Below are 18,384 nucleotides of genomic sequence, written 5' to 3' on the forward strand. Positions count from 1 at the left end.
GTGCTAGCTGGACATGTTCTAGTCACCAGGCTATGTGACAACCTCAAGAATGGTGGGGGTGGGGGTCCCCAGACTGTGTGCCCTGTGCTCCAGGGCATACAGGCTCAGGACAAAGAGGGACAGATCCTTATTTCTGCTGGTCTCAAGACTGACTCTAGCTCCAGGGCAGTGTACCTGAGTGCATGGTTCATGTGCCTCACAACATGTATTCATATAAAGAGTTTACTTACAATTACCCTACATGGGGGATTATGTCCATTCAAGAACCATAGGTTGCCAAACAAATTTCTCTGTGTCAGGTGTGAGATACCTTCCCTTGAGTTGTTTCTCAGAGGTGTTCCAGAGACCCCCAAAACAATATAAACTGTTGTCACTGCTCTTGATTGCCCACCAGAGCTTGATGGTAGGACCCGGTTGCTGAAGGCACTGGGCCATAGGACATGGGGAAACCAAGTTGATATTGGCCAGGAGCGTCCTCCATCTATGTAAACTGTTGGGGGTGGGGGGTAGAGGATTGTCATCAGTGTCTTACCCAGCTGTGAATGCTGTGAAATACAATAATGACTGATGGCAAGATATGCCCACCAGTGCAAACTTGGCAAATTGTTATGGTGATAAAAAACAAAACAAAAGACACACTTTCACCCAGGTGGTGGCGGCATACCCCTTTAATCCTAGCACCTGAGACACAGAGACAAGAGGATCTCTGTGAGTTCGAGGCCAGCCTGCTCTACAAAGCAAGTCCAGGACAGCTAAGGCTACACAGAAAAACTTGTCTCAAAAAAACTAAACTAAACTAAAGTAAAAAAGCCTGAATAAATAAATAAACAAAACACTTTCTGGTTGAATTTAAAGCCTACACCACAGGGGGAAATATATGCATGATACTGGCCAAAACCCCATGTTTAGGATGCTCATAGGCCCCAGAGGAGGCCCAATTACTAATATTCTGCTAAATGGGCATAGCATCACACTACCCTCTTAACTGCATCTCTCTATGCATAGACAAGGAGTTTCTTAGTATGGTGGCAGAGGTTTATAGCATAGAAAAGGGAGAACATAGCCAGAGGCAGAGACAGAGACATGTGGGTGAGTCCAGTGTGAACATGTCCAGACCAAGCTGGGTCACATGAGAGGAAAGGCAAAGCAAGAAAGGAGCAGCCAGCCAAGGGGTAGCCTGAGCTAAGAGACTGGCCAAGAGACAAAAGGGCCAAGAAAGGACCATGCAGCCAAACTGGCTAGATTATATAGAAAAGGGCAGCTGGGGGAAGAGCAGCCCAACCCCTGGGCCGTAGGATTCAGGGTAGGCACGGGGCAGGCCAGCTAGAAGGACCCTGTAGGGAGTAGGGACTGAGGGATGTGGGAGAACCTGGCAGCCACCATCAACTAGGCACCTCAGTTAGCCATTTTTTCCCAGGTTTGAGACCTAACACGGTGGATGTTGTTGGGCATGGAACCTACAATTGGTCAAAATGCAGAGTGCTCTACCACTCACTGGCCATCTATACCAGGTCCTCTACCTGATGCCCAGGGACCATCACAGAAGACGGCTAGGAAGAATGATAAGAGCCAGAGGTCAGGAAGGACCAGAGCAAAACAGTGTCTTCCAGATATGACGGGGCCATCGCATTCATGAACTCACGGCTGCTGTGGTTGCAGGATGCAGCAGGGAGGATCTGATGGGCCCCTGCTGCTACATGAGGCTCTGTGGATGGCTAATAACTTTGGGGGGGGGCAGAGTCTGTTTATTTTAAAGGTGTGGTTCCTGGTAGGTTCACTGTACTCCAGTGGATGGCCCACACACTCGATAGTATATGCGCAGCATAAATTGGGCATGAAGTTGCGGGGTAGGGAGGTGAAAGTGGGCCTGGGAGGGGTTAAGGGTAGGGGGTAGGGGGATGTAAATGATCAAAACACATTGTATGAAATTATCAAAGAATTTTTAAAAACATTTTAGAGATATTTGGGTTTTAAGTATTTTAATTTCTGACTATTGCGAACAAGCCATGGCTGTTCCAAACTAGACTGGTGGTCACACATGATGATGCTAGCATGGAGATTCATTTTTAAAATTTGTTTGAACAGATTTCCTCAGTCAGCTGTTCTTGTATAGGTCAGAGATTTGAGGCCAGGACTCAGCACCTGAGGAACTATGTGAGTGGTTCCATCAATGTCACACATGAATGCCTGGGGTCTTTCTAAAGTTTTATCAGCTAGAGAGCTCAATTTTACATGCTTTGTGGTGCCTTTGTCATTCACCTCAACTTCGTGAGAAATATTCTCTCTCTCTCCCTCTCTGCCTGATTTGAACGTGTATAAATCACTGCCATTACCTGTCACCCTGGGTCGGCTTTTCCGGGTACCCCTGGACAGTTTTCAGTGAAACAGTTCTCCTCATCAGGGGTGAGTAGAGGCTATATAAACCTTGGGGAGTGGGTAGGGTTTGGGGGCCTAAGTGTACATCATTGGCTGGGGCCAAGGTGCTGGCAATGCTTCATTTGCATGAAAAGGAATTCCAGGTGCTTGCTGGACATGACCTTATCAGGAGAGAGGAAGTTTAACCTGAAACCTGGCCACCTGGCTACATGCCCTCCTCAAGAGTGGCGGAGGCTTATGTGCGCAGGCCCAGAACACAGAGTAAGCAGTCACACTTCTGCAGGTCTCAGGATGAGATTTTCAGGCTTTGGGCACGTCTGGACCTCCTCTTGCTCCGGACTGGCTTCCCTGGCTGCATGGCTTACTGGTCCCACCATTGCCCTCTTGGATCTTCTTACTCCTTCCACATGGCTATAACTCTAAAGTCATTTTAATGTTACCTCATTGGCTTTGGTATTTTCAGTTATTCTGTATTTATTGTTGATTTTCTGGCTTCAAACTTTTCTTTTTCTTATCCCAAGGATAAAAGTGCCTGTCTACAGAGAACAGAGCTGGACCAAGATGCAAGAATCTACTGACTTCCTGAAGTCTCCAATGCAAGAACTCCAAATGCTCGCCTGTGCCCCTGCCCACTCTCCCATGCAGCCAGGCCTCCAGATGAAGGTTCCACAGTACCTCTACGCTCCCAAGATTACCCATAGCCCCCAGGTTTGCCATGCCTCCCAAAGCCCCCAGTCTTTCCAGGATCCCCTCAGCCCTCCAACACTCAGAGGTGGCAGGAGCAGGAGCAAAACCTGGGTAGTAAGGGGCAGCACCAGCTTAAAGAAGAAGAAGGAGGAGGAGGAGGAGGAGGAGGAGGAGGAGGAGGAGGAGGAGGAGGAGAAAAGAAAAGAAGAAAGAAAGAAAAAAAGAAAAAGAAAGGCAACATTTGAAGATCAAGTACCTGGCCTATGGTTTCTCCTGACACTAGCAGTTAGGGTTAACAAGAACAAGCACCAAGCCCAGGACCGCTTCAAGAACCACCATGCTAAATACAGTATCTCCAACATCTAGAGCTGCCTGCAGCAACATCAGACCAGCTCTGCGCTCAAGGACTCTAAGCCCTGTTTTCCAAAAGTATATTGCTGACAGTGTTTGGCTTTGTCTAGAGTGGCTGCTTGCTGATGGAATCTTAGCTTTTCGCTGAATTTTCAGTGTGAGACCCTAATTCACTGGCAAAACAAATGTACCCTCAGAGTGATGTACAGCATGTCCTTCAATACATGTACTGTAAAAAGATCCAGGCTAAATGGTGACCAGAAATCCTAGCACTTAGGGCATGGAGACAGGAAGACCAGGAGGTCAAGACTGCCTTCTATATTGCAATGAAGGCCAGCTTGTACAACATGAGAGTCTGTCTCAAAATGCCAAAAAAAAAATTAATTTTAAAATAGAGAGATGCTATAGAAAGATCAGTCACATGGAATTAGGACTCTTCTAGTGACGTCCACATCATTGGAATTGTTATTTTGGCCCAGATAACTATGAGGCTGTGAGTTGCTTCAGGTGGGACAACCCATAGCTTTAACACTTGCCAGAGGTGGAGGCTACGTGCCAGCTGAACCATCTAGCACCTACACACTGATCAGACACTAAGGTTCACAATTCAGTGGCAAGGCTGAGGTAGTTGACTGAGGAGACACATCTCACGCATTTTATGAATACTCTCTCCCCACTATTTGATAGTCCCAGATTGACTTGAGATCATCAAAAATAATATGTGACTTAAGTTTCATGTTTAAAGAAATAGTGTGCGTAGCATCTCCCCTACAAGGGGCTGTGGGACATTGAAAGACTATTGCTTCAGACCTGAGGTGACAGCTACTCCTAACAAGACCCCAGTACCTTGTTGCCTAGCAGCTGGAAGCTGGGGAGGCATGTATAAAATAGTAAAAGCAAATTATGTAAGTCAGGGTTCTGGGATGGCAAAATGGGTTAGGAGCACCTGATATGTCAGCATTAGGACCTGGGTTTGAATCCCCAACACACACTTTATATGACTGCATGTACTTGTAATCCTGGCATTACCAGGTGGAGACAGGTAGATCCTGGGAGCCCTCTGACCAGCCAGTCTAGCCTAGCCCAAATGGCAAGCTTTCAACTCAGTGACAGACCCTGGATCAGGCAACAAGGCAGGAAGTAGTAGGATGAGAGCTAGCCCCCTCCTCTGGCCTCCTCACATATGTGCACAGGCACACAGGCACACTGGCACACTCACGTGCATGTGCCACATACACAGCACATAAAAAAGCATGAGTCACTGAATATCCGTGTAGTTTCATAAGCCAGACTCGTTGGCTGGGTGTAATGGCGCACGTTTTTAATCCCAGCACTCAGGAAGCAGAGGCAAGTGGCTCTCTGTGCGTTAGAGGCCAGACTGGTCTATTTTGTGACTTCCAGGACCACCAAAGCTACATAACAGACAGACTCAGTCTTAAAAGAAAAAAACGGCATTGTTTTTGGGTGGCTTGTGTACTTGTTTAGAAAATCTTCATAAAAATAACTTTGTAGGTTTATGGAGGGGAAATGCAACAAGAACAAACTAAGAAAAGGTAGAGCAGATATCAATTATTTTCCAAGATTTATCCTTGGAATTTCTTGTTTCATAGTATCCCTATAATAACCCATAGCAGGAACCACTTACTATTTAATTTTTCCTTTCCTTTTTTAAAATTTAAATCATAGTATCCCTATAATATATAATAATATAATATCCTTCTAATCCCTATTTAAGTTTTGTCTTTTTTTTTATTTAAATCATAGTATCCCTATAATAACCCATAGCAGAAACCACTTACTATTTAATTTTTGTCTTTTTTTTTAATTTAAATCATAGTATCCCTATAATAACCCATAGCAGAAACCACTTACTATTTAATTTTTGTCTTTCTTTTTTGCTAAAAGGAAAATAATATTTAAAAAAAAATACTTAAAAATAGGACAAAGCTGTTAGCACCAACTTTTTCACGTCACCACACTGAAGCATGGACAGTGTTCCTAAGGGCAATCCGTCCACACACTGAGTAGGAAGAAGTAACCCAGTCCTCCATATGTTTTCTATGTATCTTCAAGTGACAAATATATTGTATAATCTTAAGTGCCTGTAAAACTCGCCACATGTGATACTTGAGTGTTAGTGTCCATAAGTTCACAATTACATGGGAACACGGCTGTAGTTGTTCCTTCCTTAATTGTTTGCACCTTTGAGTTTCACAAGCTGCTCAGTTTTTTGCCTCTTAACAGGCAAGGTTTGCCAACCCCTTCCCCAAGTGATAAATCTTGCTCTATTGTCTCTTCCTGGTGACAGTCCAGCGGCTAAGATTCTGGCCAATGCTTTGCAGATTATCGGTGGTACAGGGTAGTGAGAAGCTCAGTGGCTAAGGGAGCGAGTGGGCCACAAGAGCTTGATGACCTAACCTCAACTCCTGGATCCCCATGAAAGTAGGAGAGAAATGACTTCACCTAGTTGCTCTCCAACCCCCTCCCTCACACGTGTGTGTATAAATAATAACCTAAATACTAGGCCCTCTTTTCACTTTTGAGATTGCTCAGGGTGGCCTTGAACTCACTATGTAGCCAAGCCTGGCCCTGAAGTTACCATACTTCTGCTTCCAGTCATGAGTGACTGGGATTACAAATCTGCACCGTTAGGCATTATATGAAGAATTTAAAAATGCCTCTTGCCTGGGTGTTGGACTAGGTCGTGTCTCCTTTAAAAGCCTCCCTCCAACCGCCAAACTGTAGGCGAATAAACTAGTTTGTAAATCAGAACTCTGCCTTACACACACACACACACACACACACACACACACACACACACACACACACACACACACGCACGCGCGCGCCCCGAATCTCAGCTAGCAACCTTCAGCCTCCCTTCACTCTCCCAAAAGTCCAGCCTGATTTTACAGCCCAGGCCACCGGGGCAGCCAATACAGAGCAGAGCTGCGCCACCACGGGAAGTTTTTGTTTAAGAGTTAAAAGACAAAGTGCCAAAGCAGGTCCTACGTGGCTTCATGTCTACATTGATCATGGACACGCCATCACAAGGGATGATAACAGAACCCACACGCCCCCTCCCCACCCCCTATCCCCCACCCCCAAAGAATCTGAAAAGTGTGCAAAAAGGTCGGGAGGCGGGAACCTGATTTGAGGAGGAGGGTGCCAGGAGAGGAGCCAATCCCGTGCTCCCGGGGAGGAAGAGGAGGAGCCAGAGCCCGCAGGCCCCCTGCACCGCTCACTCCCGCGCTGCTTTGCCTCCGCAGTCTTCTCCGGGTCCCGCGCTGCCACCCTCCGTAGCCTTCCGTGGTGCAAACATGGCCTCGGGAGCCGCCTGCCCGGCGGTGAAGGTGAGATCACCCTACAAGCTGCAGATGAGCCCCCAACCCCGCGCCGGGTTCCCTCTCGCCCCTCCGCAGGGGCGGCGCCTAGGGGCTGGATCCCCAGCCAGAGCGCCCCCCAACCCCCTGCCCACCGCACGGCCGAGAGGGACAGGGGCGCTGCACTAGCCGCCAGCACACCCCCATGTCCTCAGTCTTTGGACTCCTCTGCACCCCGGGCACGAATGGTGGTAACCAGTGCTCTGATGGGGTAGAGGAGCGGAGCGATGGGCGGGCTGCCACCCTTTCTTAATACCACTCCCTTCTGGAGATGCTCCTGGCGGGAGCTGACGCGTGGCCCAGCTCCTGCGGCTGCTGAGCCTGTCCCTCTTGCCTTACGGGATTCGCGCTTCCGCTCCCTTGACTCGGCCCACGTGGGAGAGCTGTGTGCACTTGCTCTTTTGCAAGCCTCTGGCTTCCACCCTCCACCCTCCCCCATCCCTCCCAACACCACCAAACTTAGATTTCCTTTTGCTTTGTTTTACCCCGGTAGCGCAGAGCTGTGGGGGCTCTGAGACTTTTAAATACTGAAACCGAGTGCAGACCGCTCGCTCGCATCGGTTAGGGCCTCTCCCAGCCTGGAGGCCTCTGTCTTTAAACTGTTTTTGTAACCTTGAAAGTTGGAGCTATTTTCTTGAGCCTCGGGTCCCCAGAGATCTCGACACAAGGGATTCTTGTGCGCTGGGAACCGCTGCCCAGAGGAAAGCATGAGTTCTGAGAGTTGGAGTGAGCCGCCCTCCCCCCACCCCCCGCCCGCCTTTTATACTCATCCTGATTGAGGGTAGAGAGTGAAGTTACAGAGCACAGGGAAACTGGTAGAAAAGGCTGAGTCCTTTCTAGGCTGTTTATTCTAAGCCAAGAGCGCAGTTAACTTGAATCGCTTTAAGACTTTCTAGCCCGTGCTACTGAAAGCAAGCTGTTTTCTTCAGGCATCCTTTTGGATCCCCTTGGAAGAGACCAATCTCTGCAGTTGGCCTGCAGCCTGCCTTGGGCTACTTGGGCCTTGAAGGCTTCATGAACCACTCAGGAGGAGGGGAGGAGGATGCTGCCCCCGACTAGCGGCCAACTCTCCCCCACCCCTTACATTTGAAAAGGATTATTTACATTTATAGAAAGCCCCGGTTCCAGTCAGCAGGAACCCAGGAACCGGGCAGAAAGAGTCTTAATGTGCAAGGATTTTACCACAGTGTTGGCTGGAATGGCTAGAATTATGATGTGTGTACTGGGTATACTTGAATTTTTAGGAGTAGAGATAATTCCAAATTATGTCCATCGGTATCATTAGGCCAGAGTGTCACACCTTTCCCTTAACAGCATATTAGGTGGGGCCAGATTAATAAATCGTCCTTAACTGCAAAAGGGGGTGTCTTGGCATGTACAACCCAAAAGCTCTCACTGAAGTAGAAGCCTATGACTTGAAGATAGATCTATTTTTCATCCCTGACCCACAATAGGAGTGAAACCAAAATGGCTGGTACTCTTTGCTCAGCCCGGTCAGGAGACTACACACAGGGGCCAGCATATCTCAACAGAAAGAATTGGCCGTAATCTGGTTAGCATTGTGCCTGACACACAGTTTCCCTGTAAAATGAATGTGGTGTGCTTAAGAGCAGAAAGAGCTATGTAAATATTGAATGATATGTACTTTTTTTTTTTAATCTTGGCAAGCTTTTGAAATAAAACTTGAGATACAAGTGGTGCTAGAAATGTCCGCTGGTTTCTCTCCTTGAGACTGGAGCAGGTGAGAGAGCATCGCTAATGAGAATTCATGATGCCAGCACTGCATGTAGTCCACAAACTGCTAAGGCAGCATTCTGAGTAGAAAATATGCAGGGTTCATCTCCAGACCAGAATAACCTATTAAACAGTCCATCTTAGGGCGACAGAGTGAAGTGGCTTGGTCTCTGCAGTGCTTGCTGCCCAAGTGTGAGACCACGGATTTGGACCCTCAGCACCCATGGGGCCAGGGGAGCAAGCGGGGAGCTGGTTGCAGAGGCCAGCATCTATTAGTCCTGGCCAGTTTGGTGAGCTCCTGATTTGATGAGAGTACCTTTGTCCTTTTTCATGAAAAGACAGGCTAAGGTTAACTGAGGAAGACTACTGAAGTCTACCTCTGGCCTTCACACACACACACACACACACACACACACACACACACACACGTAAACACTGCACAAACCATATCTTATCTGTATATCATATGGTAATAGAGTTGGTTTGTTCATTTGAGACCATAAGACCCTGTATATTCTTTCTTACAGATAACAAAGCTGGGGTCCTAAAGGGCAGCTAAAGTGTTGGGCCTAGATAGTTGTGTTCCCAGCAAGTGGGTGTGAGATATTTCTCAGACCTGAAACATGGTCTCCGTGTTGCTTTACTGTGTGAGTGAAGAGGTCACCCTGCCTTTGGAAGAGCACTCAAGCTGCATGCATGCACAGGCCACCTCTGTGAAAACCACTGGGCATTCTGCAAGTATGGGTGTAGGAGGCACATTTGTGTCTGGCAGGTGCCCTGTGGCCTGGCTCACTGCACCATTTCTTCTGTTAACTGAGAAGCGACAGTTTGGTTAAGTACCTCAATGGAAATATTCCCACATTGGTATTGAGGGCCCCAAAACTGGCCTTCTTTCTGTTCCAGTGCTACCTACCTTCTGTCAGCAGAGTGTGACCTTCCTCTGATGGAAGGCCAGTGCTAGTCACACCTACTTTGAGATGTTGTTGGATTTAAGTACAGTAACATGTTACACAGACCCAGTGCAGCTCTTGTTCCATTACTGCCAACCCTGGTACCTTACTTCATAAGATGGAAATATTCCCGGGGGTTCAGGTTTAAATGTGACACACCCCTGGTTTAAGAGAGACAATAGACCATTCAGCTGAAAAGCCTTCGGCTTGGTATAGGCAGTATAATAGTCTGTATCTCAATGAAATCTAGCTGTCTCCTGGCGGAGTCCTACCCAAAAATACTCAGGGAAACCTGCCAGGCTCTGAGAATACATATTTGAGTGAAACAATGTCCCTTTTTTAAAAAGTTTATCTTGTCCTGGGGCTGGAGGTCTATGAAGCGTGGCCTAGTGAGAGTCGTAGAAGTGGACAGAATAGGCTGTTAGGTGGCTGTTTTTAAGCTCTGCTGCCCATGTGGCTGTAAGGCATCGGGGCTTGAGAGCGGCGTGGCTGCCACATAAGAGACCATCTATGAACCAAAGCGCAGGCTCTCTCAGATACCCAATTGGCCTTGGTCTTGGTCTTTCTAAGGGCCTGTAAATTGTGAGAAATACATTTGTAAATCTGATGTTACTGTAGCCACTTGAGCACAGGAAGACAAGCTGATGGCAGAAATGGTGATGAGCAGCCTTAAGATTACAGCAGGCTGCTAGGACTCATTTGCACATGACAGCCTTGAAACAGAAACCTCTGTGCCTGTGTTGATGAGAGTTAGCTGGGTGTAGGCCTCCAGGGTATAAGCCACTGATAAACAGTTCAATTTGCATACACCCAGCACCCTGGAGGCAGAAGCAGGCACAGGCAGATGTCCAAGTTTGAAGCCAGCCTGGTCTGATTTCCCAGTTCTGGGTCATCTGTGGCTGCACAGAAAGTCCCTATCTCAGTAAGTAAGTAAGTAGGTAAATAAATAAATAAATAAAATGAAAATGAAAAAATAAAAAGACAAGCCAACAAAAAAAAAAAATTGAATTTGATTCTAAATGCTTTGGAAGCCATTTAAGGATCCTGAATAGAGAGGTAGTGCCTGATTTATATTTTTAAGTGTTTGCTTGGCTGCCCTGTATGGAATTGTCTGTACTGGATGGAGGAGAACATCGGGCCAGAAGCCATGGTGCTTGTGCCAGTCTGGGATGGCAGCCATAGAAGTAGTGAGGATGTGCAGGCGGATTAGAGGAAAAAGGTGCTTTCTGTGTCTGCTTCCAACCCCAAAGGTGCTGAGGAATCCTCTCCAGACAGAAGCAGGGAGGTAAATACAGGATTCTTTCTGCTAGCACATTTCTGATTGGAAGCATCATGTGGGATGAGGAGCCTTTCTATGACAGTAGTGGAACAGCTGCAGAGTTGGTCCAGGTTCCAGTGGCGGGGGGGGGGGGGGGGGGGGGGCGGGGAGGAGATGATGGAGACAGAGGCCATGGATTAATAACAGCTAGCGTGGCTCAGGGGACTTCAGGAAAACATTGTCCTGCTTTAGCTATGGGCCAAGCAAATCTTTGGCATCCAGAGAGGAAGAGGGTATTTGGGGAGTTGCTTCCTTGATCTGTAATGCCTCTGGCCAGTCTCTGCTTGGGACATAAGGGAATGATGTTAACCATGTTTTAAGTGATAGAGGGAATATGGACCTTTGGTAAGTCCATGACTTCAAACGCTGGTGTTAAGGGAGACAGCAAGTCAGGGTGTCCTGGTTTAGAAGATCGCTTTTAAAACTCTGGTGCACGCCTTTAATCCCAGCACTTGGGAGGTAGAAGCAGGCAGATCTCTGAGTTGGAAGGCAGCCTGGTCTACAAAGTGAGTGCAGGACAACCAGGGCTCTGTTACACAGGGAAACCCTGTCTCAATATAAAAACAACAAAAAGCTCTCCAATGGGCCATCTTGAGCATGGTTGGCACTGTTCTTCCATAGGTTTGTTCTGAGCTTTGCAGCGCACAGAATATATCCGTACGCTGTCCCCCAACAAAGTCCTCCTCCTCCCCACTATGACTGCAGGACCTGTTGTATACTCTCAGACGCCTCCTGGGAAGCTGTTTCATATTTCATTAAAGCCCCCTGGGCCATTGCCTGAGAGAGACTGCCTGGTGAGAAGTGGGTAGCCATCTTCTGCCTGCTGTGTATCTACCTGCAGAGAAAAGCAGGGAAATAATGGGCCAGAGTTGCCTTGAGGAAGTTACCTTTTGTTCTGTGTGTATTTTGCTAGAGGTGATAAGGTATGGAACAGACATTGATAACATGCAGCAGTTCATTTGATTCTCTCCAAGCTAATTTAGAATCTGGCCCACAGAGAAAAAAGGTGAGAAAACAGATTAACATACATATTTGTATGTGATGGTCCCTAGATCTTTAACTGTGATTATAAGTGTATTCTAATCAGTACCACGATGGTTTTCAGAGCATGCAATAGATCTGCCTCATCTGGTACCTTATTAGGTATGCTAAGTCCTGGGCTTCAGCCCACTTCTGCTGGGCCAAAAATTTGTGGTGTATGGCGCAGCAATCTGGGTGCTAACTAGCAAGGATTTTAGATGTCCACTGCCTTATACAACACTGGCATTTGGGAGCTTTGACAAGTATGGACATGATTTGTTCTCACTGTTTGTACCCAGTGGCTGCAAAAACAATTAACTGATTGTTTTAATTAAGCTGGTTGTCTTCAAACTTCAATGTATTCTCTCAGTTCCAGGAGCTATAAGTCCAAAGTGAGCCTTAGATCAAGAAGTCAGTAGGGCTGGTTCCTCTTTTTTTTTTTTAATTAATTAATTAATTTAATCACTTCATAGCCTGATCACAGCCACCTCCCTCCTCCCCTCTCTCACACCCACTTACCCCTCCCCCATCTCCTCAGAGAAAGTGAGTGCCCCCACCATGGGTACCAACCCATTCTGGTCTATCAAGTCACAGCAGGACTAAGCCCATCCTCTCGCTGAAGCCAGACAAGGCAGCCCAACTACGGGAAAGAGATCCAAAGGCAGGCAACAGAGATAGCCCTCGCTCCAAATGTTAGGGGACCCTCATGAAGAGCAATCTGCACATCTGTTACGTATGTGTAGAGGGCCTAGGTCCACCCCATGCATGCTCTTTGGTTGGAGGTTCAGTCTCTGTGAGCCCCTATGGGCCCAGGTTAGTTGACTCTGTACGTCTTCCTGTGGAGTCCTTGAGCCCTGTGGTGTCCTTGACCACTCCATCTCACTCAGTACTTCCTCCCACTCTTCCACAAGACTCCCTAAGTTCTGCCTATTGTTTGCTTGCGGTTCTCTGCATCTGTTTCCATCATCTGTAGAAGAGGCCTCTCAGAAGACAGTTATGTTAGGCTCCTGTCTGCAAGCATGATCATTAAATAGTGCTGCTCTCTCCCATGGGGTGGGTTTCAAGTCGGGCCAGTCATTGGTTGGCCATCCCCTCGAGCTCTCAGCCATCTTTGCCCCTACACTTCTTATAGGCAAGTAAATTTTGGGCCCAAAGTTTTATGGGTGAGTTGGTGTCCCTCTCCCTCCATTGCAAGTCCCACATAGTTACACTAGGTAGGCTCCTCGCTGCTATGAGTTTGGGCTCGGGTCCCCCATGTTCCTCTCCCCACCCCTCTTCCACCCAGTTCCCTTCCTCTATTGACATCAGATGTCTGTTTTATTTAGTCAAACATCCTCCCTTGAGCCCTCCTTGGTACTGGTTCTTTGTGTCTGTGGATTGTAGGACAGCTACTTTCTACATTATGGCTAAAATCCACTTTGAGTGAGTGTCTTTCTGGGTCTGGGTTACCTCACTCAGGGTGATATTTTCCAGTCCTACCCAGTTGCCTGCAAATCGATGTCATTCTTTTTAATAGCTGAGTAGTATTCCATTGTGTAAATGTACCACATTTTCCTTATCCATTCTTCAGTTGAGGGACATTTAGGCTGTTTCCAGATTCTGGCTATTATGAATAAGGCTGCTATGGACATGGTTGAGCAAGTGTCCTTGTGTAGTGGAGCATCTTTGGGGTATGTGTCCAGAAATGGCATAGCTGAGTCTTGAGGTAGATCTATTCCTAATTCTCTGAGAAAGCACTAGATTGATTTCCAAAGCGGTTGTACAAGTTTGCACTCGGGCTGGTTCCTCTTGCAGGATCTCAGGTAGGAAGAATTATTTGGCTTTACTCTGTAGCCTCTAGAGACACCAGTACCTGTTTCCCAGCCCTATAGTCACGTCATCCATCATCACATGGCCTTGGTTTTTATTTGTTTTTTCTTTTCTTTTCTTTTCTTTTTTTTTTTTTTTTTTTTTTTTTTTTGATTTTTTCAAGACATGGCCTTTCTGTGTTAGCCTTGGCTGTCCTGGACTCGCTTTGTAGACCAGGCTGGCCTTAAACTCACAGCGATCTGCCTGCCTCTGCCTCCCGAGTGCTGGGATTAAAGGTGTACGCCACCACGCCCAGTGCCCTTTTCCTCTTAACTTCCTGTTATCTGAATCCAGATAGTCCAGGGTAGTCTCTCACCTTTATTTACATGCAATAACATTTATAGGTTCTGGGGGCTGAGGCATAAGCATCTCTTTGGGGGAGCCTCTTATAGTTTGTATTCTAAATACCCTCTAAGACCTCATATGTTAAAGGCTAACAACCCGTCATGCTGTTGGGAGTCTGGAATGCACAGGAGGTTGGCTTAGTCGACAGGAGTGCATGCTGCTGACGTACATTGGAGCTGCTGCCCTTCCCACTTACCTCCTCACCATGGAGATGTGAGCAGCTTTCCTCAGCTCTGCACCTGGGTGACTTGGCCTTGCCTAGGCTCCGCCATGATGTGACCGTAGACTAAAGCTCAGAGCCGAAGTAGGCCTTTTCTCCTCGTGGTTGGGTTTTGTGTCTCAGGGATAGAAAACCAGCAGACTAGCAAGGGTGTCATCTACAGCCTGCCATAACCGGTTAGCTCACATTTTAGAAATTTGTGTTTTTAGCAGAGCTGTGTGCTAGACCCAGCCAGCAAGCTTTGAATGGAGTGTACGGCTTGACCATTTATCAGATCCTCCACAGTTTGGCATTGAGGGGATGCTGATTTCTGTCAGCTGAATAGGAAGGAATGTGGGCCACCTCCTGCCCTTATTCACAAGCAATGGAGACTTGGAGTGAACATGGTGGGGTTTGAGGAAAATGCACCTCAGAAACCAAGAGTCGATTTCAGCCATGAGCTGTACTGGCTTCAGGGTGTCTTAGAGGTTTGTGACCTCAGCCATGGCTGTTCTGCTCTTTCAGACCTTCCAGCCTTCTCTGACTTCTTTATGCCTGCGTCAGGGTGCTAGGGTGGTCTTCACAGAGCCCTGCGGGCTGGATACCACTTCACAGAGTGGGAGGGAGGCTGCTTGGCCCAGATAACCAGCCAAGAGGATTGGTTACTTCTGTGGGAACCATCCATGGATTTTGGATTTTGGATGGCCATATTTCCATAATTTTGACAACAACAAAAAAAACAAAACCCACAAAGTCCTCAAAGAGTCTAAGATATTTGAGCTAAGATGAGTTGTGTCCCAGGAACATGGATACAAGTTGCCCCAGTGTATAAAGGGTTTCATAAGGCTGCTTTTGTTATAGAATAGAGTGAAGTCATAAATCGGGCCATTTTCAGGGACGTTGGTGGGAACTGAGCTCAGACAGTTTACAGCAGATCAAAAGGTTTCTTGGATTCCATCTGATGGCGTCCTTAGCTTCCAGCTGCTTAGTGGTATGCTAAACTAGTAGATTCCAGGTTCCACATGCTGGTAGCTAGGATGGCAAGGTAAGACATGGGTGCACAAGAGAACCAAAGGGACAGCCTTAAATTTGGCTCTGGAGGCAGAGGCAGGTGGATCACTGTGAGTTCAAGGCCAGCCTGGTCTACAAAGCAAGTTCAAGACAGCCAAGGCTACACAGAGAAACCCTGTCTTGAAAAAACTGGGAGTGGCCTCTGCTTTCTGGCAACTTCAGTTCCTTGCCTTCTGTTGGTCTTCCTTCTGGGTGTGCCTATTGCAATTTCTTGTAAGCACACCAGGAATTGTTTTAGGTTTGACCTTGTCTTCCAATACAGTCACTTAAGAGTACTGAGCATCTGTGTATAAGTTTGGGCCAGGACACAGTTCCACTCTTAGGCATTCCCCGTGGAGGAAGCTGGCTTAGCCGTTATGTTGGCTTGTGACTTAATCCCTTTGGTTCATGTTGCAGGCTTTGGCCAGACCTCCCAGGCTCAAGCATTTGGCCTCTTTGTCCCCAAAAATCTGGACTTCCTGCTTTCAGTGGGATCCTACAAGACCACACACATAGCACCTCAGTATCTGTTGGTGGTAACCGGAGCTGAAGAGCTGGAGTACCAGATGAGGAACTCTGCCAGGTCCTCATCTTGAGCTTGACATACTCAGAAGCCACCCATCCTCCTGGCACGAGTTCACCTCAGCTGTCCTGTCCTTGTGTGTTGAGGGTGCATCTGGAAGGCAAGACATCCGGAGCTCAGGGGGATGGTTCCTGAGACCAAGTGGAGTAGGTGACGCCCTGGTTTTGATGTACCAGGGGAAGTGTGTTGGTGGGGAGGCTAGTAAGCACCCTTTCAACCTTCAGACAGTTGGGTAGGTAGCATCTCCTGTTTCAGGGAAAGTAGCCGCACGTGTGGCATAGCAGGTACCTTTAGCCGTCCTGGATGCGGGCATTCTTTTTGAGGTGACTGGTAGAAAATTGGGGAGAATTATGAGCAATTAAACGTATCCCTGTTTTAAAGCCTTGTTTCGCGTAGAGAAGATGTACAGATGTTCCTGGAGGTACAGAGCTGACCCGTCAGTTCTATCTCAGCCCTTGAGCCCATGTCTTTGGCATTCTAGACTCACCAGCACTTGGCATCTGGCAAGGTGCTGCTGCCTCCTGAGTGTGGATAACGGGTGTGTCAACAGTCTCCTGAGGTCACCAGTTCTTAACCTGTGGGCTGCCACTCCTTTGCAGAGGCGGAGGGAGGTTGCATATCAGATTAGTTCCTTTATGACTCCTGGACACTAGCAAAACTAGTTACGAAGTAACAACGAAATAATTTTATGGTTGGTGGTCACCAAGACATGAGGAACTATATTAAAGGGTCGCAGCATTAGGAAGGTTGAGAACCACCCACCTTAGATGCTCACCTAGCTCCCCAGAGGCTCTGTAGTGTGCCTTGTCACCTTGGGCAAAAGCTTGTCCTGACCCAAGGGTCAGTTTCTTTATATCATAGAGACGATTTTTTTTTTTTTTTTTTTTCTAGTTGACTGAGCTGGAAGACCCAGAGCATGTTGGGAGTTAGCATGCGGAACCTAAGCCGGAAAACAGCGGTGCTTCTCTTTCTTTGTTTGTAAAGTGGAAACACTGTTTTAGGACCAATCTAAGAGGGTGCCTGTGAAACTCAGATAGGGTGAGGCCCTTGTGATGCCTCTGCCTGGGAGCTTCATCCAGCTGCACTTTGCCTGTGCAACCAGCAGGTGGTGACATTGGCCACATATTGGTACTGCAGGCAGCTGCCCTCAAGGTTCCGCTCTGGTCGCTTGTAAGGTGTGGGTTTTCATTAATAAGGTGATCCAGCCGGTGACTGGGAGAGACTGCTGTGGCCTTCCTGGGCAGCTTGCTTTCGTCTCAAGCCCTGTCCACTCCCTTCTGAGGGCTGAGTCACCAGCTACCTAATGCAGGGCCATCATGGAGCTGGGAGGGTTTGGAGTGAAGCTCAGCGGAGTGAGGGAGTATGGGTATCGGGAGCTAGCCTGTTCCGGTTGCTGCCTTCCTACTGTACTAGCCTGTCTGCCTGTTCGGAGAGTGACTGATTCCAAAACACTTGGAGATCTGTTTTGTATTCAAGCCTGAAGGTTCAGTGTTTACTCAAAATCTGAGGTGCTGGGGCCCAGGGAACGTATTGACATGATTGAGCAAAGAGGGCATAGATTAAAAAAAAAAAAAAATTGGATTTTTTTTTTTTTTTTTTTTTTTTTTTTTTTTTTTTTTGTTCTTGGCTATTGTTGTGTAGCTCGGGCTGGCCACAAACTCCATAATCAGAAGACAACCTTGAACTTCTGATCCTCCTGCCTCCAAGCCCAGGAGCTAAATTTCTCAAGATGGCGGTCGCTTCAAGTGCTGTTCTTTCTATTGCCCAGTTTGAGGACGTGGGCCGGACAGCCTGTTAGCCCAGATTTGTGAAAGATAAAACGGAGAAGACACACCAGCAGAAGTGCTAGGATTTTTTTTGTGAAACAGAATGACTTTACATATTTGTTGAACTTAAGTGTATTGAATAAATAACTGTTGATTTGAAAACGCCAATACGATGGTAGGCAGTTAACAAATTTTTTTTGTTGATATGAAACACAAAGTCTGCTGTAATTTCAATAGTGTACCACAAGGTGGCACCAACATCAACCATTTCAGCCACCCGGACATGTATTTCCGCCATTTACAGCAAAATCTCACAAATATATTTACGCCTTTTCATCCTAAAAAGTGCTGGGGTCATTTTCTATGAGGTTTCTCCTAAAGCCCCATGTTGTAGCTTTGAATTGACCTATTGAGTTCTGTTTTGTTTAGGGAATCAACACAGGAAGAATTTCATAATGATGATGCCACTTGTGTTTTAATGTTGGGACTTTAATGTTTGTTTTTGTAATTGCTCTTGATGGCTTCTTAGACTTTGAGTTTGATCAACTCATTTTTATTTTAAAGATTTAGATTTATTTGCTGTGCATTGGTGTTTTGTCTGCATATGTGTCTGTATACCATATGTGTACATTGCCCTCAGGCCAAAAGCATGTGTCAGGTCCTCTGGAAACAGGGTTACAGATAGTTGTGAGCCACCATGTGGGTGCAGGGCGTGCTCTTAACTTTTGAGCCATCTCTCCAACTTCAGATCAACTCTTTTTTTTTTTTAATTTG

General features: G+C 47.1%; 1 protein-coding gene across 1 annotated transcript in view; it reads left to right on the forward strand.

The window, feature by feature from the left end:
* The first annotated feature begins 6,715 nt into the window (after nucleotides 1-6,715).
* Nucleotides 6,716-18,384, forward strand: part of Mtap (methylthioadenosine phosphorylase) — a 40,473-nt gene continuing 28,804 nt past the window's right edge. The window contains exon 1 of the mRNA XM_051164067.1: nucleotides 6,716-6,767. Within this exon, the coding sequence (XP_051020024.1) occupies nucleotides 6,735-6,767 (33 nt within the window). The 5' untranslated portion in view covers nucleotides 6,716-6,734. The remainder of the gene's footprint in view (nucleotides 6,768-18,384) is intronic.

This window comes from Acomys russatus, chromosome 2, assembly GCF_903995435.1.
Source record: "Acomys russatus chromosome 2, mAcoRus1.1, whole genome shotgun sequence".
In the NCBI taxonomy this organism is placed as follows: domain Eukaryota; kingdom Metazoa; phylum Chordata; class Mammalia; order Rodentia; family Muridae; genus Acomys; species Acomys russatus.